At 43.0% G+C, this 24,959-nt stretch overlaps 1 protein-coding gene across 1 annotated transcript in view; it reads left to right on the forward strand.

The window, feature by feature from the left end:
* The window catches only part of DHX40 (DEAH-box helicase 40), a 112,790-nt gene that overhangs the window by 61,843 nt on the left and 25,988 nt on the right, over positions 1-24,959 (forward strand). The window contains exons 14-17 of the mRNA XM_040424661.1: positions 2,048-2,205; positions 15,812-15,926; positions 17,595-17,703; positions 23,302-23,396. Of these exons, the coding sequence (XP_040280595.1) occupies positions 2,048-2,205; positions 15,812-15,926; positions 17,595-17,703; positions 23,302-23,396 (477 nt within the window). The remainder of the gene's footprint in view (positions 1-2,047; positions 2,206-15,811; positions 15,927-17,594; positions 17,704-23,301; positions 23,397-24,959) is intronic.

Raw genomic sequence — 24,959 nt, forward strand, 5'->3', positions numbered from 1 at the left:
CTTTTCCATTCAGAATGCATTAGAAGGCAAACTGATCCGTTTTGGACCCCTTGTGAGAGCCCTGAACGGATCTCACAGACGGAAAGCCAAAACGCGAGTGTGAAAGTAGACTAAATCTGTCAGATAATCTGTTGGTGTAATACAGCCCTAACTCCCTGTAGGCACGGTAGGTAAGCTGTAGTCACAGATCTGCCCTAATGTAGTTGAGGTGAAAAGCAGCCATAAAGGAAGCTCCTAACTGAAAAGATACTTTAAAACCACTGAAACTCCCGCTAGTGTAGGAGAATGGGAGTCTAGGTTTTATTTTACACATGTGAACATTAAAGCCTACAAACTATCCTACCATACTGTGTACACAGCTCCTATGCAGTCCTATGGTTGCAGATTACAAACAAACCCTGCGTGTAGATCATACAGATATGATACACCCTTCAATGTCTCCCTCATTTACTGTCTGTAAGGTAGCAAGCAGCAGGGAGCAGATGGAGGGGCCTAAAAGAAACTGCAGCAGCCATAGTCTCTGCATAGGAACTTTATTTACAAAATGGTAAGATATCTTAATCCCTTCCCGACCAGCAGCGTACATGTACAGCACTGGCTCCTGCTTGCAAACAGAGGGGGCGCCATAGCCACCAAGTTCCTGCTGTTTTAAACTGCAGGTACCCAGGACTAATGTATGTCACTGGCGTTAATGTTGATCATGACATTTAAACCATCAGATGCCGTGGTCACGTTGTACAAGCAAAAACCGGCCAGGATCGGGGGAGCCGGATGCAGTTTGCAGCAGCCTCTGTCCTCCTGAGTAACGAGGTTGCCGCACATTAATAAAAAAAAAAAAATCAAATCAGCCCCCCCCCTTCCCCAAAATGTAAATAAAAATACGTAAAAAAATACACATCATGAGGATTGCTTCATGCAAAAATGCCTGTACTTTTAAAATCTAAAAATATTTATCCGATGCAGCAAATGGCAAAACGGGAAAAAAATGTCAAAATGGCCAATTTGTCCTTTTTTGGTCACTTCACCTCCCACAATTTTTTTTATAAAAAGTGATCCAAAATTCAATCACACCCCAACATGGTATCATTGACAAGTACAGATTGTCCCGTAAAAATTAGCCCTCAAACAGCTCTGTATACATAACTACAAAAAAGTTATAGGGGTCAGAATCCCGTGACAAATTATATTTCAGTATTAAAACGCAAGAAAAACTATACATATTAGGTATCACCGTAATCATACTGACCTGGAGAATGAAAGTAACATGTCAGTTTTACCATATAGTGAACGCCGTAAAAACAATACCCATGAAACTGTTGTGGAATTGTGTTTTTTTCCAGTTTCACCCCATTTGGATTTTTTATTTTGCAATATTAAATGGTGAAATTAGAAAGTGCAACTTGAAAAAATAAGCCCTAATATGTCTATGTGAACAAAAAAATTAAAAGTTATGGCCCCGGAAAGGCAGGGAGTGAAACACGAAAACGCAAAAAGGAAAAAAACCTCTGGGGCTGAAAGGTTAAAAGGGGTTTTCCAGGACTAACTTATTGATGACCTATCCTTAGACTTGGTCATCAATATCATATTTGCAGCGTCCACCTCTTGACAGTCAGCTGTTTTCACAAGCTCCAGCACCAGAACCATGCATCAGTACTTCACAGCTCTGTCCATTGTGTACTGGCCATGCCTGGTTCAAGCAGAAATGCTCCCAATCAAGATTATTTCTGAAATGGTTGGCCACTTTCTAATGAAATTTTGAAAATGTCTTAACCAGATGGGTACAAGCATATTTAATTGTAAAATGTGTCATTCTTCACCCTGGCACACAGACAGAAAGCTTCACTCTCTGTGCCTGGGTAAGAAATACGGTAACCGTATTAGGCCATTTTTGAAATTTCATCAGAAAGTGGTCAACCCCTTTAAATATTTGCTTACTAGTCTGCAGCTACCGTAATTTTGGTTCTAGTTTTTATCTTTGTTACATATTATATGACAGTCCTGCAGAACTGACCCAGTTATAATTTATCTCCTTGTCTGCCTTTCAAAGGAGCGGCAATGTTACAGATCTTGGGCGATTCATCATTGAATTTCCATTATCGCCTAATCTGGCCTGTGCTCTTATTAAAGCAACCTCTCTTGGATGTGAGGATCTTCTTCTTCCTGCGGCAGCCATGTTGTCTGTTGAACATGTGCTTATACAATCAGGTATCTTGTATGATTGCTAACAAAATATTTCTGTCATCATTTGTAAAACTGCAAGTTAAAAAGGCCTACCTGGTGTTTAGAGATGCTAGTGCTTGGCTAGAAAGGCCTCTCTCTGCTTAAAGGGGTTCTGTATCTTTTTCTTACTGATGATCTATCTTCTGGATAGATCATCAGCATCTGATTGGCTGGGGTCCGACACCCGGGACCCTGCCGATCAGCTCTTGGAGAAGGCAGCGGCGTTGGCAGTAGCGCCACTGCCTTCGCGCTGTTTCCCTCAGGCCAGTGACGTCACGACTAGTATCACTGGCCTATGCACAGCTAAGGCTACTTTCACACTTGCGTTCGGGGTTCCGCTTGTGAGTTCCGTTTAAAGGCTCTCACAAGCGGCCCCGAACGGATCCGTACAGCCCCAATGCATTCTGAGTGGATGCGGACCCGCTCAGAATGCATCAGTTTGCCACCGTTGGCCTCCGTTCCGCTCAGCAGGCGGACACCCGAACGCAGCTTGCAGCACCTGAGGGGTTAATTGTGCGTATCATAGCCCCCTGTAAGAGATCAGGTGCTGCCAGTCAGGAGGGGGCAGACCCCCCCTCCCTGCCTCCCCTGTATTTAACTCATTGGTGGCCAGTGCGGCCCCCCTCGCTCCCTCCCCTGTATTTAACTCATTGGTGGCCAGTGCAGCCTCCCTCCCCTGTATTTAACTCATTGGTGGCCAGTGCGGCACCTGAGGGGTTAATTGTGCGGATCACAGCCCCCTGTAAGAGATCGGGTGCTGCCAGGCAGCAGGGGGCAGTCATGTACACAGTTCTTTTAGTATATTCTAACTTGAAGCGTCCCCATCACCATGGGAACGCCTCTGTGTTAGAATATACTGTCGGATCTGAGTTTTCACGAAGTGAAAAATGCGATCTGAAAAAAGGTGTTATGCAGACGGATCCGTTCTGAACGGATGCAAGCGTTTGCATTATAGGAGCGGATCCGTCTGGGCAGACACCAGACGGATCCGCTTCGAACGCAAATGTGAAAGTAGCCTAAACCCCGTCCCGATCAAATGCTGATGAGATCCAGAGGATAGATTATCAGTAAGAAGAAGTTACAGAACCCCTTTAACTTCTTGGAGGATGCAATATATATGTGCGCCTTAGAGCTTTAAACTACCAGAATTTTACTCTACTTTTTAGAACACCATGGAGGTGATATAGTTTTTGACGAAAAGACTGAGACAAAATAAGGTGCAAAATGGGATTAGACAAATAGCTGGCAGAAAAGTTGACTTACAGACAGCCATGTCTAGACTGTCACAGATGGGTACAAATTCTGGTGTGCACATTTAATATATAAGGTGCAACGAGTAAGTGCCTCAAATGCTAGCTCAAATAAAATAAGTTCAGGGGGCACATGCATTAATATATCTGCCCCCAGGAGTTTACCATAAACACAGGTAATGTATGATGGACACATTTATACTTCTCACTTCTCTTTTTTCCATCCACTCGTGATTTTGGTTTAGCAGCAGCATCCCTATGTAACAAAGCCCAGTGTCAAATATGTATTGCTCACCTGATTACAGTGGTACACTTGATTTGTTGATCAGCCATTCCCCTGCAGAAATGCCAAAATTATGCTTTTTATCAATATACAAAGGAGGCATTTAGTGTAATTGCTGTTGCTGCACCCAGGATCTGCTCCTTTCTCTGCCCAGTCCCTCCCTCGGACCATTGATTTCATGATACAAACCCAGTCCAAGTTATGAAACTGTTCTCTTTAATTAGTACATTTGCATTTGAATTTGTTCTGGTGGATGTGGACAGTTATAATTTATTTGGTTGATTTATGACATTAAGGCTACATTCACACGTCCGTGGTGTGTTGCGGACCCGCAAATTGCGGGTCCGCAACACACCAGCCCGTCACCCCCATAGAAATGCCTATTCTTGTCCGCAAGCTATTTTTGCGGAGCTGCGGACCCAAAATCGGGGCCGCGCTACGCAATTGTGGCTGCAGACAGCACATTGTGTGCTGTCCGCATCCATTCCGTCCCCATAGAGAATGAATGGGTCCGCACCCGTTCCGCAAAATTTTGCGGACGTATGAATGGAGCCTAAAGGGGTTGTGTCACTTCAGCAAGAGGCATTTATTGTGTAGAGAAAGTTAATACAAGGCACTTACTAATGTATTGTTATTATCCATATTGCTTAATTTTGCTGTCTGGAATCATTTTTCTATCACATGATACACTGCTCGTATCCATGATTATGACCACCCTGCAATCCATGAGGAAAAAGTGCCGGCCTTTATGGTGGCCGGGATCGTGGGAGTTCACATAGGCTAGTGCTTTTTCCTATAGTGTGCAAGCACATCCACCGCTGATTGATTGTAGGGTGGTCGTAACCATGGAAACGAGCAGTGTATAATGTGATGGGAAAATGAATCCAGCCAGCAAAGGAGGCAATATGGATAATAACAATACATTAGTAAGTGCCTTGTATTAACTTTCTCTACATAATAAATGCCATTTGCTGAAGTGAGACACCCCTTTAAGGTATTTAAGGTAATTACTGGTTATGCTATATATGTATTTTAAAATACCATGATTTCTTTATGCAATTAAATTCAGAACCTCTGTTAGATTTCTGCTGCCCCTTACGGCATTTTAGATGGCAAGAATAGTGCAGTGTGTGGCACTTGTTCTTGTTGTCAAAAATACTGAAACCCTGACACTTGAATAATGCAAAATGGCTCCAGCATAGATGTCATAGCTCTGTTGTAAACTGAGCCTGTTATGCTAGTGTCAGCAGAGCCTTAGCAAAACTTTTCAGGTACAAGGAGACTTCAAAGAACTTTTCAGTAGTTTTTCCCAATACAGAGTACAGTATCAATGTGTTGGCTTCTTCAGTTATCTAATTGTAAGAAGCATATTATAATTAAATTGTAACTGGTGTGGATCCGAGTCCTAAAACCCTGTGACTGCTAAAATGAGGAGGTAGAAGCATTCACACAGAACGTACTCTCTCCTCGCTGAAGGAGACGGACTCAATAGAAAGTCTAAGGGATTCCGTCTCTTGCAGCAAGGACAGAGAGCGATATGTGATTGCTTTTTTCTCTTCGTTCTAGCAATTAAACCAATCAAAACCTTTGATACGTCGCTATTATTTATCAAAAGTTTTTAATATACAGTTACACATTAATTAGAATATGCTTGTTGCAATTTGATAACTGAAGAAGTCAGGCAGAAAACACATTGATACTGTACTCTGTATAGGGGAAAACTGCAGAAAAGATCTTCAAAGTCTCCTCGTACCCGAGAATTTATATTTTTTTATTTTTTTATATTTATGACCTATCCTCAGGGCACCCCCACCCATCAGCTGTTTTTAGGTATTGTTTACCTGCTCAAACATATGAACGCTCAGGTCTATTTAAACAGCTGATCGGGGGAATTCGTCCCCCTGCCGACATGATATTGATGACCTATCCTGAGGATAGGTCATCAATATAAAAAATAAAAAAAGCGGACAACCCCTTTAAGTACAGAGACACTTAAAAGTGGATGAACACTTTCACTTCCAATGACATGTAGTAAATATGTCATGATCCTGGTATCATATTGAAGCTAATGATACCAGGTGAAATATTCAAGACACAGCATTTGTTTGCATGTGCTTACAAAGTCGGGGAGCAGCATGAAAAGTGTTACCTTCTGGATGGGGAATCTGCAGGTGTTACTGTCACCTCTTCCCCTCTTCAAGGGGGTCAGAATTATAACCACTAACATGGATTTTTAAACAAAATGCTACGCTTTGATGTAAAATTGTCTACTTTCAGAAAATATTTGGCTATAGGGGTAAACTATGATTTTGTTATTTTATAATTCAAGTTTTATGTTTGTCGAAAGTTTGAAAAGTGTCCCTGCAGCAAACGTTTTTGTCCCCTTATTGTTTGGAGTGGTTAAAGCAGAAACATTGAGTACAGTAGCCTCCTATTTAGCAAACCACATATACCCATGCTGGGTGAGAGAAATATCTTGGCAAAAGACAACTTTTCCCATTTTTTTATACAAAGTTGGCATTTGGCCAAGATATTTCTCTCACCCAGCATGGGTATATGTAAAATGACACCCCAAAACACATTCCCCAACTTCTCCTGAATACGGAGATACCAGATGTGTGGCACTTTTTTGCAGCCTAGGTGGGCAAAGGGGCCCATATTCCAAAGAGCACCTTTCGGATTTCACTGGTCATTTTTTACAGAATTTGATTTCAAACTCCTTACCACACATTTGGGCCCCTAGAATGCCAGGGCAGTATAACTACCCCACAAGTGACCCCATTTTGGAAAGAAGACACCCCAAGGTATTCCGTGAGGGGCATGGCGAGTTCCTAGAATTTTTTATTTTTTGTCACAAGTTAGTGGAAAATGATGATTTTTTTTTTTTTTTTTTTCTTACAAAGTCTCATATTCCACTAACTTGTGACAAAAAATAAAAACTTCCATGTAACTTGTTTGTAACTTTTTTGTATCTATATGCTTGCTGCTTTAAAATTAAATGTATCTATGTATTTATGTCTCGTGCGTGCGCCGCTACTACAGCGTCTAAGGTTATTAAGTGATGGGTCGGTTGAACCCTCCCCTAGATGACGCTATAAGTCAGCGCACACACGATTCTCAGCGTGGATTAAACAGCCGGAAGAAGCGGTACATACCGCGAAACGGCCGTCGCTGTATATCGATTCTCCATGTGAGTCTGCCCCTGTATGTACTCTGCAATAAAGATATGAAGACGGACGGTGAGTGCGGCTGATCTTTTTTACCTTGCATCCTGTAACTGTATATTAGACCAAGGTATTTTAATAGTAAATAGGACAGGTAAAGGCCAGTACTGGCTATAAACTCTAGAGCTCATCCATCACGGAAGAACATCTAGATCCTCTTCAATTAAATATAGATAATACAGAAACTAAATCATTTTTGACTAATTTTGACTAGTTGTTCCACTGCTCAGTCTCACCTAGTCTTTACATCTATTAAATGGGTTGTCGGGGCTACAGCTATTTATGACCCATCCTCAGAATAGGTGATCAATATCAAATGTTCAACCCCAAGATATTTATCTCACCCAGCATGGGTATATGTAAAAAGACACCCCAAAACACATTCCTCAACTTCTCCTGAATACAGAGATACCAGATGTGTGACACTTTTTTGCAGCCTAGGTGGGCAAAGGGGCCCATATTCCAAAGAGCACCTTTCGGATTTCACTGGTCATTTTTTACAGAATTTGATTTCAAACTCCTTACCACACATTTGGGCCCCTAGAATGCCAGGGCAGTATAACTACCCCACAAGTGACCCCATTTTGGAAAGAAGAGACCCCAAGGTATTTCGTGATGGGCATAGTGAGTTCATAGAACTTTTTATTTTTTGTCACAAGTTAGTGGAATATGAGACTTTGTAAGAAAAAAAAAATAAAAAATCATCATTTTCCGCTAACTTGTGACAAAAAATAAAAAGTTCTATGAACTCACTATGCCCATCAGCGAATACCTTAGGGTGTCTACTTTCCGAAATGGGGTCATTTGTGGGGTGTTTGTACTGTCTGGGCATTGTAGAACCTCAGGAAACATGACAGGTGCTCAGAAAGTCAGAGCTGCTTCAAAAAGCGGAAATTCACATTTTTGTACCATAGTTTGTAAACGCTATAACTTTTACCCAAACCATTTTTTTTTTACCTTTTTATCAAAGACATGTAGAACAATAAATTTAGAGCAAAATTTATATATGGATCTCGTTTTTTTTGCAAAATTTTACAACTGAAAGTGAAAAATGTCATTTTTCTGCAAAAAAATCGTTAAATTTCGATTAATAACAAAAAAAGTAAAAATGTCAGCAGCAATGAAATACCACCAAATGAAAGCTCTATTAGTGAGAAGAAAAGGAGGTAAAATTCATTTGGGTGGTAAGTTGCATGACCGAGCAATAAACCGTGAAAGTAGTGTAGGTCAGAAGTGTAAAAAGTGGCCTGGTCTTTCAGGGTGTTTAAGCACTGGGGGCTGAGGTGGTTAACAGATGATGTGGTATGCTTTGGATCATGAGCTGTACCATGCCTTCACCATACTTTTTTGTTTTTATCATTCTGGTACAGGTTGATCTTGGTTTCATCTGTCCAAATAATGTTCTTCCAGAAGTGTGCTGGTTTTTTTAGATGTTTTTTTAGCAAAGTCCAATCTAGCCTTCTTATCCTTGAGGTTTATGAGTGGCTTGCACCGCGCAGTGAACCCTCTGTATTTACTTTCATGCATTCTTCTCTTCATGGTAGATTTGGATATTGATACGCCTATATCCGGGAGAGTGTTGTTCACTTGGTTGGCTGTTGTGAAGGGGTTTCTCTTCACCATGGTAATTATTCTGCTATCATCCACCACTGTTGTCTTCCATGGGCGTCCAGGTCTTTTTGCATGGTTGAGGTCACCAGTGCTTTCTTTCTCAGTATGTACCAAACTGTAGATTTTGCCACTCCTAATAGTGTAGCAATTTCTTGGATGTTTTTTTTCTGTTTTCGCAGATGAAGGATGGCTTGTTTCACCTGCATGGGGAGCTCCTTTGATAGCATGTTTACTTCTCATCAAAATCTTTATAATGCAAGCACCACACCTCAAATCAACTCCAGGCCTTTTATGTGCTTAAACAAGAATTTAATAATAAAGGAATTGTCCACACCTGCCCATGAAACAGCCTTTGACTCAATTGTCCAATTAATTTTGGTCCCTAAACATGGTGCCACTTGTAAAGGAGTTGAAACTCCTAAACCTTTCATCCAATTTTAATGTGGATACCCTCAAATGAAAGCTAAAAGTGGACTTTATGTCCATGTCCATTATATAACTATAACTTGAATATAATTTAGTAAACAGGTAATAAAAACTAAATTTGTGTCAGTGTCCAAATATATATGGACGTAGCTGTAAGTGCCTATCCATTGAAGTGTCCAGAAGGAACAAAACAAACCATTCAAGCCTACCATACCAATAATATGAGAAGTTACAATAATGTACCAGTAAATGACATCATTTTGTAATAAAATGATGTATCAGATTCATTTAAGTAAGCCTGGAGAACTATTTTAAGGGCCCATCGTAAACTAAAGACCTTTGACTTTTGTTCTGTCTGCCTTTAAAAGTATCTGTCGAGCAAGTGACAAAATAACCATAGTTAATTTATTCCTCAGTTAGATGTGAGTTAAAAAGTATCTTTTTACACCTCCAACAGCAGCTTTTCAATATATTACACTGGCCACTTACTGACTGGTTTTGCTCTATTGCCCCTACGTAATTAGATTAATGGCCATGCACGGCACAATCTTGCTTCAAGACCTTGCAAATAATGCATTGGAAAAGGAATGTGACATATCTCAGCAGAAAATTGCTTTTATTTTCTTAGTAGTTATTTAGAGGATCACTCCACATTTACAAACCGTTTACAACATTCCACAGTTTAAACATACATAATGTTGAAAATGTACTGCTTTTAATTATAAGATGCTTCTTTTCTATTCCGTTACAGTGCTGATTTTCCAAATGTATTTTTTCATTTTTGGAGACTCGGATGACACTTACATGCAGAGCAAAGCTATAACCCGCAGGATTGTCTGCGGAGTACATATAAACCACGTGCAGCAGAATTTTTACTCTTATTGTGGGTATGAATTGTGAGGAAGGAACATAGACTGTAGCTCAGAATCAGTAAAGGATAGCATTTAACAAAGTTACTCAGCTTTGTATGTAGACTTTTATTGCTAAAAGGGAGTTTACTTTTAAGGGAGATTTAACAGGAATCTAAGCTGCAGTGAATCACAGGGTGAGCCGTAGGTCTTAAAACTGGTGTGTAGACTTGGAGTGTGTAAATGAAGAAATTGACTTCATTTTGTAACTAAATCACTTCTTTATTCTTTAGTAGCAGGTGTAGAAAGTGATGAATTAAGTAAAAAAGAACTTTTTAAGCAGATGTAACAAACACTGTTAACTAGGGAGTGGTAAAGAAACCTGAGGACGTTCCCAATAACACAAAATAAAGGCACAAGATTTGGAGGAATCTTTAATATTATGTTTACGGCCAGCTTTAAAATATCCATTTATGGAATGTACTTTTTTTCTGTTTTATTATGTACAAATATGCCCAGTTCCAGTCTTTTAGATTCTCATGGCCTCCTAATTTTGGTATTTCAGTGACATAATTTTAATTTAAAAAAAGTGTTATAGTGCGATAAAATAATAAACAGTCGGTACTAACCTAACCGATCCTGCCACTGCTGTTCAGCCATTTCTGTGGTTCCCGCTTCTTTCCATTTCCTGTTCTTGGGCTCGACACTGGAAATGACTTGGAATGCCTGCTCAGCAAATCACTGGCTAAGGCTACTTTCACACTAGCGTTTTTTGCGGATCCGTCATGGCATTGGGTACATATTGAACAGGCAGAAGCCCCATCGCAGAATCTGAAAGCATTACTTATGGCTTCCTTACATAAAGGCTTTTCTGCCTCCATACCCCCTTACTTTATTTCCATCTCTTTAATCCTTTGGAGATCCTATCATGAAAAAGGGAAATGGATTTCAACTCCATTGGCCCAGCTAACCCCGATTGAATCAGTGCAATGCCTCATTCCAGACTTGTCTTTGGGGAAGGAGAGAGAGATTGAAAAAGTAGCTGACCTTTTGTCTCAGTCCTCCTTAACCACCTCCTGTCCGCACGTTGACTTTAAACGTCCGGGAGGTGGTTCTCCATCTCTGAATGGACGTTCTGGAACGTCCATTCGGAGATCGCAGCTGCACGCTAATCGTGCAGCTGCAGATCGGGTTGCCCGCTGTCAGTGACAGCAGGGCAACCCTTAGAGAAGGCACGGACAGTGCCCAGGTGTCCCTGCCTTCTAGATCGCTGTATACACTGTTTCGGCTCGGCGGTCATGTGACTGCCGAGGCCGGAGAGTGCAGGAGCTGTGAGGTCTTTCACAGACCTCGATCAGCCCTGCACTAAGGCTGTACAGAGCAGTATACCACTGTACAGCCTCTCTGGGGGGTGTATTTCCACTGTAACTGGGGCTACTGTTTCAGCCCCAGTTACAGGAGAAATCAATAGTGAAAAAAAAAAAGTGAAGTTAAATGTCCCGCAGAGGTCTTGTATGACCTTATGGGGGACGAAAAGTGTAAAATAAAAAAATAAAAAATAAAGTGTAAAAATAAAAAAAAGGTTTCACATGTAAAAAAAAATAAAAATTCCCCAAGTAAGGAATTAAAATAAAATGTTAAAAATAGAAAAAATAAAATAGACATATTTGGTATTGCCGCGTCCCTGACGGTCGGCTCTATAAATATATCACATGATCCACCCAGTCTGATAAACACCATAAAAAATAAAAACTGTCCAAAAAATAAATTTTTGTCACCTTAATTCACAAAAAGTGCAACACCAGTGGTACCAATAAAACAGTCACCTCATTCCGCAAAAAATGAGCCCCTACATAAGAAAATCGCTCAAAAAAATAAATAAATACAGCTCTCAGAACATGGAAACACTAAAACATAATTTTTTTGGTTTACAAAATGTTATTATTGTGTTAAAATGAAATAAATAAAAAATAGTATACATATTAGGTATCTCCGCCTCCGTAACAACCAGCTCTATAAAAATATTACATGACCTAATCCCTCGGGTGAACACCATAAGAAAAAAAAAAAATTTGTCAAAAAAAGCAATTTTTGTCACCTTACATTACAAAAAGTGCAAAACCAAGTGATCAAGAAGGCGTATGTCCCACAAAATGGTACCAATAAAACCGTCACCTCATCCCGCAAAAAGTTAGCCCCTACATAAGAAAATCATTTAAAAAATAAAAAACCTGTAGCACTCTGAACATGGACACATTAAAACATAATTTTTTTGATTCAAAAATGCTATTTTTGTGTAAAACTTAAATAAATAAGAAAAAGTATACATATTGGGTATCGCCACGTCCGTAACGAACTGCTCTATAAAAATGTCACTTGACCGAACCCCTCAGGTGAACGCTGTAAAAATAAACCAATTTTTTGGTCACCTTCCCTCATAAAGTGTTATAATGAATGATCATAAAAATCATATGTACCCAAAAATAGTACCAATAAAACTGGCACCTTATCCCCTAGTTTCCAAAATAGGGTCACTTTTTGGGAGTTTCTACTGTAAGGGTGCATCAGGGGGGCTTCAATTGGGACATGGCATTTAACTATGTGGCGCTCCTTTTCTTCTGCGCCCTGCCGTGTGCCCATACAGCAGTTTATGACCACATGTGGAGTGTTTCTGTAAACCGCAGAATCTGGGTAATAAATATTGAGTTTTGTTTGGCTGTTAACCCTCGATGTGTTAAAGAAAAAATTGGATTAAAATGGAAAATCTGCCAAAAAAGTGAAATTTAAAAATTTTATCTCCATTTTCCTTTAATTCTTGTGAAACGCCTAAAGGGTTAACAAAGTTTGTAAAATCAGTTTTAAGTAACTTGAGGGGTGTAGTTTCTACAATGGGGTCATTTATGGGGGTATCCCTTTATGTAAGCCCCACAAAGTGACTTCAGAACTGAACTGGTCCTTAAAAAGTGGGTTTTGGCAATTTTCTTAATTTTTTTTTAGAATTGCTTCTAAAATTCTAAGCCTTCTTACGTCCTAAAAATATAAAATGACATTTCCAAAATGATGCCAACATAAAATAGACATTTGGGGAATGTTAAGTAATAAATATTTTATGAGGTATCACTTTCTGTTTTAAAAGCAGAGAAATTGAAATTTAGAAAATTGCGAATTTTTTAATTTTTTTGGTAAATTTGGGATTTTTTCATAAATAATGGTGAAATATATTGACTCACATTTATGACTAGCATGAACAATGTGTCACGAGAAAACAATCTCTGAATGACTTGGATAAGTAAAAGCGTTCCAAAGTTATTGCCACATAAAGTGAGATATGTCAGATTTGCAAAATTAGGCCTGGTCAGGAAGGGGGCAAATGGCCCGGATGTGAAGTGGTTAAAGTCATACGCAGAACTGCAACAATTATATAATATCCCACATAAGGACTTCTTTAAATACCTAAAAATTAGGCACCTTTTGATAGAGAACCCTACACTCATAAGTAAATTGAATCTTGCTTTTCAGACAATGGTCCCTAGCAAATACAATAGTGGCAGGGATAAAACCGATATACTCATACTTGGGAAGTAAGGATTCCTTCACCAAATCGACTCCCTTCTTATCATGGGAAGCTGAACTGAAGAGGACCTTTTCCCGTGCTCAATGGTCCACAGCCATCAGATTTGCAGTATTACATTTGAAATGTACTTCACATTTTGAATCCTACATGAAGACAACACTTAGGTGGTATTTCACCCCAATGAGACTTAGCCATGTTTTCCCAGGCTCCGCTCAGGTATGCTGGAGAGGATGTGAAGGGAACTCTCCTTCATATCTTATGGGATTGTCCCAAATTGTCTGATTTGTGGTCCCGTGTCTTCCAAGCTATTGCAGATAGGCCCCAGATCCGGCCCTGGCCCTGTTACTAATTGACTTCACACAGATACCGCGTAGTCATAGGATAATTGCAATGCATATGTTCTAGGCTACCAAATGAGCTATTAACAAAAATTGGAAAAGCACCACCATTCCTACCTACCATGAAGTAGTGGGAGCGGTAGAAACAACGAGATCATACGAAAGAATGATCACCCACAAAGATTTAACACTCAAAAAATATGAGGAGGAGTGGGCCGCGTGGGCCAGTCTGTATCCAATAGCATCCGTCCTACCATGACCGAGTGGAGGGAGGTGACAGGACTGGGAGGAAACTATTGCTTAAACATGCATGTGTAAATCCCAGCTTGAAGCATATGCCTCGACGATGCATATGGTATTTCTCTGCCATTTCTTTTCTTTTCTTTTCTTCTCTTATGTTTCCGTTGAAGTTCTTTTATAAAAGTTGCTAGTGCTTTTATATTATGTTCCATGATACATTAATGTGGATGTCTTAACACCACCTGATATTATATGTCTACAAGCATGAATGCTCCCCAGGTGGTTTTCATTATGCACAGATGTATTGACATTACTTTGCTAAACTGTATTTGGATAACTGTTTGAAAACCCAATAAAAACTATTGAACATTAAAGCCTATTAAACCAGGCATACTGCCTGTTAGCATTGATCATGCTGAGTGAGACATCCCCTGTCAGGTAGCAATTCATTCTGCCTTTTATTCTGTTGCGATTTAGGTGTTTGGAGCACCAAGGGACGGGCTTAGTCTCTCAGAGCACTGCTTCACCACCATATTTCCCCTTTAGTCATTCCCTCCCATTGAGTGACAGGGCCAGACATCCTCACTGTCCTCCTGCCTGACCCTGAAATCTCACACGTGCTGGTGAGACTTCAGTTGGCTCATGTGCATTAGATCTCAGTTACCTGTCCCCGTTGTTGAGATCTAAACTGTGCATGTGCCAGTTGAACTGTCACTGATGCATTCATGAGATTTCAGGATCAGGCAGGTGGAAATTGAGGATGCCTGGCCCTGTCACTCAATGGGAAGAAGCGGCATAGGGGGGAAAGTAGTCCAAGGGACTAGGCCCACCCCTCGGTGCTCTGAACACCTAATTAGCATAAGTATAAAAGTATACATTTCTCGAAAACTGCACAAAGGATTGTTAAAAGACAGGTGTCAGTTCACTCTGCATGATCAACCCTAAGGGGCAGTATGTCTGGTTTAAAGGTTTTCTACCATCAGAATTACTGTTATGTAGCTGACTGACATTAGCGATGTGATAATGTCAGCACTACATAACAGTGTGTTTTTTACATTTCTCCCTGCAGCCGTTTTGCTAAAATACACACTTTTATAATATGCTAATGAGCCTCTAGGTGCTATGTGGGCGTAGATTCAGCACCTAGAGGCTCCGTCTACTCACCCTTTATCCCGCCCAGGTCCTCCGTTCTGCCCGCCCCGCTCCTCTTGATTGATGTCACGGTTCGCAGCATCGCTAACGAAATCCCGCGCCTGCGCCGTCCACTTCTGTATTTGGCGCAGGCACAGTGAGTGAATGATGTGCTCCTGGTGCCGGATTCCTCACTGCGCCTGCGCCGACTACAGAAGTGAACAGTGCAGGCGCTGAGTATAGGCACCAGGAGAGCGGCCTATACTCACTGCGCCTGCGGCGACTACAGAAGTGAACAGCGCAGGCGCGGGATTTCCTCAACGATGCATGGAACTTGGACATCAATCAAGAGGAGCGGGGCGGGCAGAACGGAGGACCTGGGCGGGATAATGGGTGAGTAGACGGAGCCTCTAGGTGCTGAATCTACGCCCACATAGCCCCTAGAGGCTCATTAGCATATTATAAAAGTGTGTAATTTAGCAAAACGGCTGCAGGGAGAAATGTAAAAAACACACTGTTATGTAGTGCTGACATTATCACATCGCTAATGTCAGTCAGCTACATAACAGTAATTCTGATGGTAGAAAACCTTTAATAGGCTTGATAATGCTGACAGATGTTCTTTCCTTATAATAATAAAAACCGGAAAAAAACTTTTTATTTTAGGGATAACTCAGAAACAAAAGGAAGTTGAAATAAGTCACAAAACATTATCAGAAATGGCTGGAGGAGACAATGACTTTGCTACTCTTATTTCCATTTTTGAAGAGTGCAAGTCTAGGTAAGTGTAAAGACAGCCCCTCACCACAGTGCTGTTTTTCTTCATTCTTGGAGCAATCATCATTTCATCATATGATAAATCCATTCTGCTTTATGCACTTTTCTTCCAGTAGCTCATGATGAACTGTTCTGCCCATGTCCAATCCGATGGCCCCTGCCGTCCTCGGTATACATGCAGCTCATCACATTGCTTCTAAGTATACTTCTACAGCCAGTCACTGGCCTCAATGGTCTAGTGCTGTACAAGCTGAGGCCTGTGATTGGCTGCATCTGTCACCTGGTTTGATGGCATCTGATCAGCTGCACAGAAGTAGAAAAGAGGCTAGTGGTGGGAAATATGATCCGTGACATCTTTTAAAGGGGTTTTATTGGACCTTTATTTCATTACCAGTCCCCTTAGGACACTCACCGTTCAGCAGAACCATCCTAAGAACAGACTATCAGGGGCGGATTGGCCAGGGAAATTTTCAAGGGGGCCACAAAGCCCTCTTGATGGCCTCAGACCAGGTACATAATGATCTGATGCTCAACGACCACAGGTGCCTTCCTGAACTAAACTGTCATACAGTTGAGTACTTTGGTTGGGGAGGCAGTATTTTGTGCTGCCCTGTGGTATTTGGTTTTGCTGGGGCGGTATTCTGTGCTGCACTACGGTATTGCAGGTACCGCCTACTTCTGTTGTCCCTGCCTACTTGTTTTTTCCCGTCTTCTGTCAATTTGGACCCAACAACAACATGGGGCCACTTTTTTCGTTTTTTTTTTCCAGGGCCACTTTAAAGGGAGTCTGTCACCAATCTGACCGGTTTTAAACCGATCACATAGTTCAGTGGGACACAAAGACATGACACAGATGTTACCTTTATTTATCGTTTTTATGATATGCTAATGGGCCATCGCAAGTGCCCAGGGGCGGAGAGTTTGCTGAAAGTGCCCAAGTTCCCTTGCCTCATTCTCGCCTAACTCCGCCCCTCAGTAAACTCCGGCCAGCCCTGTGGCTCTGTGACATCATATATCCCTATAGGCCGTTCGCGCATCACTGCCGGGCCCGGGCATGCGCAGTGTTCTGCCCACAGTGGGAAGAGGCACAGAGATATGCAGTGCGCATGCGCCAGTTACTGGCGTAAAATCGGTGCATGCACACTGCATATCTCTGTGCCTCTGCGATGCACGAACGGCCTATAGGGAAATATGATGTCACAGAGCCACAGGGCTGGCCGGAGTTTACTGAGGGGCGGAGTTAGGCTAGAATGAGGCAGGGGAACTTGGGCACTTTCAGCAAACTCTCCGCCCCTGGGCACTTGCGACGGCTCATTAGCATATCATAAAAACTACTTTTTGGGCGATTTGGATGATCTGATAAACGAAACAAAGGTAACATCTGTGTCATGTCTTTGTGTCCCACTGAACTATGTGATTAGTTTAAAACCGGTCAGGTTGGTGACAGACTCCCTTTAAGTTCCCAATCCACCCCTGCAGACCATCAATGAAATAATGTAAAGAATATGTCCCAGACATCCTTCAAATAAATTAGAGTTTTACATGCTTGCCTCAGAATTTCGTCCCTCGTTTTTCTATTGGTATAAAATAATCTTATGAGAGAATACATAGAAAGTCATGCTGGCTTTTACTTACATTACTATAACATATGATGATATTTTTTCTTTCCCAGTGACAATCCTGTTTTGTGGTGTCGTAAACATGCTGTTCATTGGAGAGCTGTAAAATCTGCTTTCAGTGTGGAAAAGCAGCTTAAAGATATTACAGATAGGCTCAAACAGGTTTGTACTTTACTTTCTGTAATTAGCTCCGAAATCTTCATCCTTCTCCCTTTCTGTCACTCTCATGTAATGTATAAATTTCCTTTAATGCAGTGGTGCCCAACCATGTCTCGTCTGAGGGCCGCACTATACATGGTATAAATTTTGCAGGCCAGAACCTGGTAGCTTTGCCAGAAAGAAATGCAAACACTGTGAGGGGGCACGTGTGAGCATTACTACTGTAAAGGGGCAAATATCTGGGCATTTTTTCTGTGAAGGGGCACATCTGGACATTACCCCTGTGAAGGGGGCACATCTAGGCATTACCACTGTAAAGGGGGCACATCTGAGCATTACCACTGTGAAGGGGGCACATCTGGGCATTACCACTGTGAAGGGGGCACATCTGGGCATTACCACTGTGAAGGGGGCACATCTGGGCATTACCACTGTGAAAGGGGCACATCCGGGCATTACCACTGTGAAGGGGGCACATCTGGGCATTTTGTAGTAGTAATGCCCTCTGTGCCCCCTTTACAGTAGTAATGCCCTCTGTGCCCCCTCCATAGTTATAATGCCCATTGTGCTCCCTTAATAGTAATAATACCCTCTGTGTCCCTTTGTAGTAGTAATGCCCTCTGTGCACCCTTCACAGTAATAATGCCCTGACACACACACACCACAGTGGGTGTTTTTTTTTTTTTAACTGAAGCAGCAGCAGGCTCAGCTCGGCTACAGTGTATATTTGCACACACACTGTCTGTGACACACAACACTGGTGGTCACTTCAATTCACTACAAGGCACGCAGCCATTTTCAGGAGGACAAGAGAGGAGCACTGGATCGAGCGAGCAGCTGCAAAGATGGAAATTTTTTTCCTACATGGAGGAGAGTGAGCTGCAGCCGGCGGTGAGCATTCAAGTGAGTGAGATAGATGCGGGCACACTCCCTGACTCAGAGCACGCACGCTACTTCATAGGCTGATCCCGCTGCTGAGGCGCTGCCCACGTGACCTCCCCTCCTCTGTCTCTGTCACTGCTGGCTGCGCTCATCCCGCCTGATCCATTCAGTTAATGATTCACTGAATTGCAATGGCCGGCCGAGATGTTCTTTCACTCACAGTTCGCTGCCTGATGCCGGTGGCACTGCACCCCCTGCAGGGGCGTAGCGAAAGGCTCATGGGCCCTGGTCCAAGGGTTCAGCTTGGGCCCCCCCTTTCCCTCAGTGTTTTGTGGCTAGGGAAGCACATAGCCTTCATGCTGCCTGCAGCAAAAAATTGAAACAGTAGACCCCCCCCCCCCCCAGCCAAATTCTTGACCTAACCCCTTCCCTCCAGCCAGAGCTATAACTTGACCAGCATGCACTTTCTGTAATATTGGTGTCTTTCTATAATACTGGTGTCTTCTTATGTGACACAAGGGTCTTTGGGCCCCCTCAGGCTCCTGGGCCCGGTAGCGACTGCTACCTCTGCACCCCCTATAGCTACGCCCCTGACCCCCTGTATAGCTGACAGTGCCGCAAGCTATGCCTTTGGTCACTGCACGGGCCGCATGACACAGCTTCGCGGGCCGGATTTCGCCCGTGGGCCGTAGGTTGGACAATACTGCTTTAATGTATACATGGACCAATATGCATACTTACTTTGGTCAGCATTAATTGGGACATACAGAAATAAAAGTGCTACAGCAGGCTCTACAGAGGGGACATCAGGAAACGCATCTGTATGGATGTGCTGAGTCTGCTTACGCACACATCCATACAGCTTCTATAGATATACAGTCAATGCACACCCATAAACACTGCTTACATTGTGGTCTCTTAAAAAGCATGTCTATAGAGGTGGCCTTTGTAAACATGCATAAGTAAATGAACACACTGGGGGAGATTTACTAATTCTGGCTCAGTATGCCCCAAAAAACTATTGTACATGTCTTGTGCCAGATTTATTATTTGTTTTAGACAAAGAAAACGGGCATATAGTTGCGCCAAATACTACTAAATATTGGTCGAAAGTAAGCCAGCCAGAAGATGGCAAAAAGAACAGAAAAATGTCTAACATGCCTAGCAGGATGTCTATCACACGGCAGGAGCCATAGTGATAGGTTTAATGCATTTTCTGCTTGCCTGGTCTAGTTCTTAGCTGTCTGCAGTTAAGGGGATTGCCCCACAAAAAATATTCAACATTTTTCAAACCAGCACCTGAATCAGAATACTTGTATAATTGCATGTAATAAGAAATTTAGTATAGCCACTGAGCTATTTACTGAAATATATCTGTATAGCGCCACCTGCTGTTTGCCCCTTTTGCCACCTACTGTCCTGCTTATTCAGATGGAAGCACATGCTCAGTTACATCCTTCAACTGCCACCAGCTGCAATAGAAAGGACATGTCCCTGAGAAAGGACACACCCCTTGAGAATGCACATACCCAGAGCTGCCAGCTTGAACTAAATTTAGCAGAACAATGGATGGGTAGATTTCTGGTTCCATGTGATGTACAGGGCTGGTTCTTTTATGTACTATGTGATATCAGATTTTAATTTTTTACATTAATCATAGGATAACTCCTTTATGATCTCATCCACACAACTTATTTTCGGTCTGCGTCCGGTGTGCATTTTTTGTGGATTGCACACAAACCCATTAGTTTCTATGAGGCCTCCAAAAATGTGGACAGCACACAGATGTCATCCATGTGCTGTTCGCATCTGTTTGTTCCGCAGAAAGGATAGAACATGTCTTGTTCTTGTAATTTTTTTCCGGACAAGAATCAGCATTTTGACAAAAGGCCGGTACATTCTGCAGATCAGTGCTTTGCGGACAATAGAATACATAGTCGTGTCCATATGGCCTAAGACAGTAATAATAATAAATCTCTCCCATAGTATGCGCACATTATACCATACTATATAATAACATGGTTCATGGTTCTTCTTTTCTGCCTCACCTTTCATATATACATTAATAAACCTAGCAGTATGTATTTTTAGAAAATGACGCACCGTACTTGACCACTTACATGCCAATACTTGTTTTGCTCTCTGACTAAACAAGTCCATTAGTATGTATGTTTATCAAAATCTTTCCCTTTATTTGTGATACTTTAAAGGGGTTGTCCCAGAATGACAACTTATCACCTATCCACGGGATAAGTGATAAGTGTCTCATTAGTGGGGGTCAACCATTGGGACACCCATTGATCATGAGAATGGGGGTCCATTTTCCTCTAGTTTAATGGAGCAGTGGTCAAGCATGCGCACTCTCCATGTAGACTCTATTGGACTGCTGGAGATAGCCAAGCTCTGTACTTCCGTAGTCCCATAAATTTTAATGGAATGGGAGTGTGCATGTTTGAACGCTGCTCCATTCAAACCAGGGGGCAGGACTGGTGCAAGGATTTTTTTTGCCACCCTAGGCAAAAGCTAATTTTGCCGCCCCCTTGACTCCTCCTATTGACCACGCCCGTTGACCCGCCCCTTTTTTGTTGGCCACTTATTTATACAGACTGTACCCTTCATTGTGGTAAGGCCATGTTTTCTCCCTTCAGCTACATACCATGTCATCGACAGATCCCCCATAAATCTCATCCACATATCCCCCATAAGTGTCATCCACAGATCCCCATAAGTGTCATCCCCAGATCCCCATAAGTGTCATCCCCAGATCCCCATAAGTGTCATCCCCAGATCCCCATCAGTGTCATCCACAGATCCCCATAAGTGTCATCCACCACAGATCACCCATAAGTGTCATCCACCACAGATCACCCATAAGTGTCATCCACCACAGATCACCCATAAGTGTCATCCACCACAGATCACCCATAAGTGTCATCCACCACAGATCACCCATAAGTGTCATCCACCACAGATCACCCATAAGTGTCATCCACCACAGATCACCCATAAGTGTCATCCACCACAGATCACCCATAAGTGTCATCCACCACAGATCACCCATAAGTGTCATCCACCACAGATCACCCATAAGTGTCATCCACCACAGATCACCCATAAGTGTCATCCACCACAGATCACCCATAAGTGTCATCCACCACAGATCACCCATAAGTGTCATCCACCACAGATCACCCATAAGTGTCATCCACCACAGATCACCCATAAGTGTCATCCACCACAGATCACCCATAAGTGTCATCCACCACAGATCACCCATAAGTGTCATCCACCACAGATCACCCATAAGTAGGGCTGAAACGATTACTCGATTAAATCGAGTAATTCGACACAAAAAAATCCTCGATGCAAATTTTTTGCATCGAAGACTCGTTTGTGTCATGTGACCACGGAGCGGGAGTGAAGCGCTTGCTATTACTCCCGCTCCGTGGTCTCCTGCGGCGCTTGGAATACTTACCTTTCCAGCAGGCGGCCTCCGGACACTCCACAGTACGTCCATGGTCCCGCGCTGCTCTGACCTCCTGACGTACCCACGTCGTGACCTGACGCACTGTGTGACGTCAGGAGCAGAGCAGCGCAGAACGATGGAGTGTCGGCAGTGCCCCTGCTTGAAAGGTAAGTTGGTGAAACCGAGGGGGTGGGGGCGCAACTAAGGCCAGGCGCCTGGAGTGCACAGCGTCATAGAAACCAGTGACGCTGTGCAATCCGGGTGTCAGGAGGAGCATGGCAGCAGAGCTGATGGCACAATGGGGGCAGAGCTGATGGCGCAATGGGGGAAGAGCTGATGGCACAATGGGGGCAGAGCTGATGGCACAATGGGGGCAGAGCTGATGGCACAATGGGGGCAGAGCTGATGGCACAATGGGGGCAGAGCTGATGGCACAATGGGGGCAGAGCTGATGGCACAAGGGGGCAGAGCTGATGGCACAAGGGGGCAGAGCTGATGTCACTGGGTGGGGAGAGCTGATGGCACTGGGTGGGGAGAGCTGATGGCACTGGGTGGGGAGAGCTGATGGCACTGGGGGATAGTGGAGCTGATGGCACTGGGGGAACTGATGCACTTGGGCTGATCGCACAGTGGGGAACAAAGGGTGTTGGGGACTAGTGGCAGGGGGTCTGAGTTTTTATAAAGTAAAACAGTATTATTTTTTTCTTATTAGATTACTCGATTAATCGTAAAAAATAATCGATAGAATACTCGATTACTAAAATAATCATTTACTGCAGCCCTACCCATAAGTGTCATCCACCACAGATCACCCATAAGTGTCATCCACCACAGATCACCCATAAGTGTCATCCAAAGATCCCCTCCCCGCCTAGCGCTGCCTCCTAGCTAATTTATTCACTTCACTTGCCTCTGTGTAATTGCAGAGAAGCACCTTAATCTCGCATGCACACTTTGCTCGACGATGCCTCTGCCAGTGTCCCTGTGCGAGATTACACAGAGGCAAGTGATTAAATTAGCTAGGAGGTGGCGCCGCGGGCCGGCGCCTACAGCAAGAGTGCGCTCTACGCGGCGGCGTACCTTGCTTATGGGTAGCGCCGGCCCTGCAAGGGGGGCATTGTTCCCCTGAATGGTGGCTTATGTGCATAGGTAATAAATTGTTATGCTGGGATAATCCCTTTAAAGAAATGTATATGGAAACTTCTATATGTGTTTAAATCGAATACCTGTAATACCCCTCTGTATGTACGTAGCTGAAACATTTTCCAGTGGAAAAGAGTGATATACCCAAGAATGAGTTGCTTCAGCGGTGTCTGTGTGCTGGATTTTTTTCCAATGTGGCAAGAAGGTAAGACCATGCACATTATTATTTAGCATGCCAATCTCATAACATGCTAGACACATAAATGATATTCCACCTGCATGTTTTATTTATTGAACCATAAGTGATATTCTATTAAGAATTTTCACATTATTTCTTTGCAAATACATACTGTAATGCCATGGGCTCCTATGACCAGTTTTAAAGAGAGGCAGGGACACAACAAAGTCACTTCAATACAGTTTATTGCTTGTTTCAGCCAACTTAGTGCTCTTTCACACGAGCGGATGCTGTGCGGGTAATCCGCTGCGTGAAAGACAGCCAAGCCCCGTTCTGGACAGCAGAGACACGGAGCATTAACATGATTGATAATGCTACATGCCTCTCTCTGATCTTTTTACTACAAAATCACGGTGGCAACTTTATCTCACTGTGATTTTGTAGTAAAAAGATCACAGAGAGGCACGGAGCATTATCCATCATGTTAATGCTCCCTGTCTATGCTGTCCAGAGCGCGGCTTGGCACTCTTTTACGCAGCAAATTAGCCCTTATAGTTTAGTTCAGCCGGGACAAGTAATCAGTTCATGTCATCCACAATAAAGTCAAGCAGTCTCGGGGCTCCTTTAGAAGTGTCCACAGGCTGGTATTTGCTTCACACGCGCCTTCCAGGGTGTGGTCTGCAGCCTCTCACACAACAGACACACCCTGCCTCATGCTGCTGACTTTTAAGCGCAATCGTGGACATGGGCCACGTATAAACCCCGGAGTGGATCGTGGGGAGTAAGCACCCACCCTGCTCTTTGCTTACTCCCAGGAAAAACCAGGCCCGGATTAGCTGTTACCAGCTATACTAGGTAACAACAGTGTCCACTATCTATCTTAGTGGACACTCTAGCTTCTGGCTTCCACTCCACTTAGTGGCACGTCTCAGGTGCACCACAGCAAACCACAATATGTATCTCCTTAATAGGTTTCCTGCACCATTCTGGGAGATACATGCCTTCCCTCATATATGAGTCATGTCCCTGCCTCACATACACCTCCCCCCTCTGTTCAAACCTGTGGTAATGAACATTTGCACCAAAACATGATGCTCGTGACAGGGCATCCGCATTACCCTGTAGTTTTCCCGCTCGATGTTCCACCGAGAAATTTAAATTCTGTAAGGAGAGAAACCACCTGGTGACCCGAGCATTTCTCTCCTTGGAATTTCTCATCCAGACCAACGGTGAATGGTCTGTCACCAGGCGAAAATGTCGCCCCAGCAGGTAGTACCGTAAGGATTCCAAGGCCCACTGAATCCTGACTGACTTCCTTCCCTTCAGCAGATCGGTCAGGGGTGCAGCCCTCCCGGCGAAATTGGGTATAAACCGCCTATAATACCCAATTATGCCGAGAAACATTTTGACTTGCTTCGTAGTGAGAGGTTGGGGCCAATTTTGAATGGGCTCGACTTTGTTTATTTGAGGTTTGATAATCCCACAGCCAATCACGTACTCCAAATAACAAGCCTCTTCTGATAATCCCACAGCCAATCACGTACCCCAAATAACAAGCCTCTTCTAGTCCTATGGTACACTTTGGAGGAT

The sequence above is a fragment of the Bufo bufo genome, chromosome 3, assembly GCF_905171765.1.
Source record: "Bufo bufo chromosome 3, aBufBuf1.1, whole genome shotgun sequence".
NCBI classification, from domain to species: domain Eukaryota; kingdom Metazoa; phylum Chordata; class Amphibia; order Anura; family Bufonidae; genus Bufo; species Bufo bufo.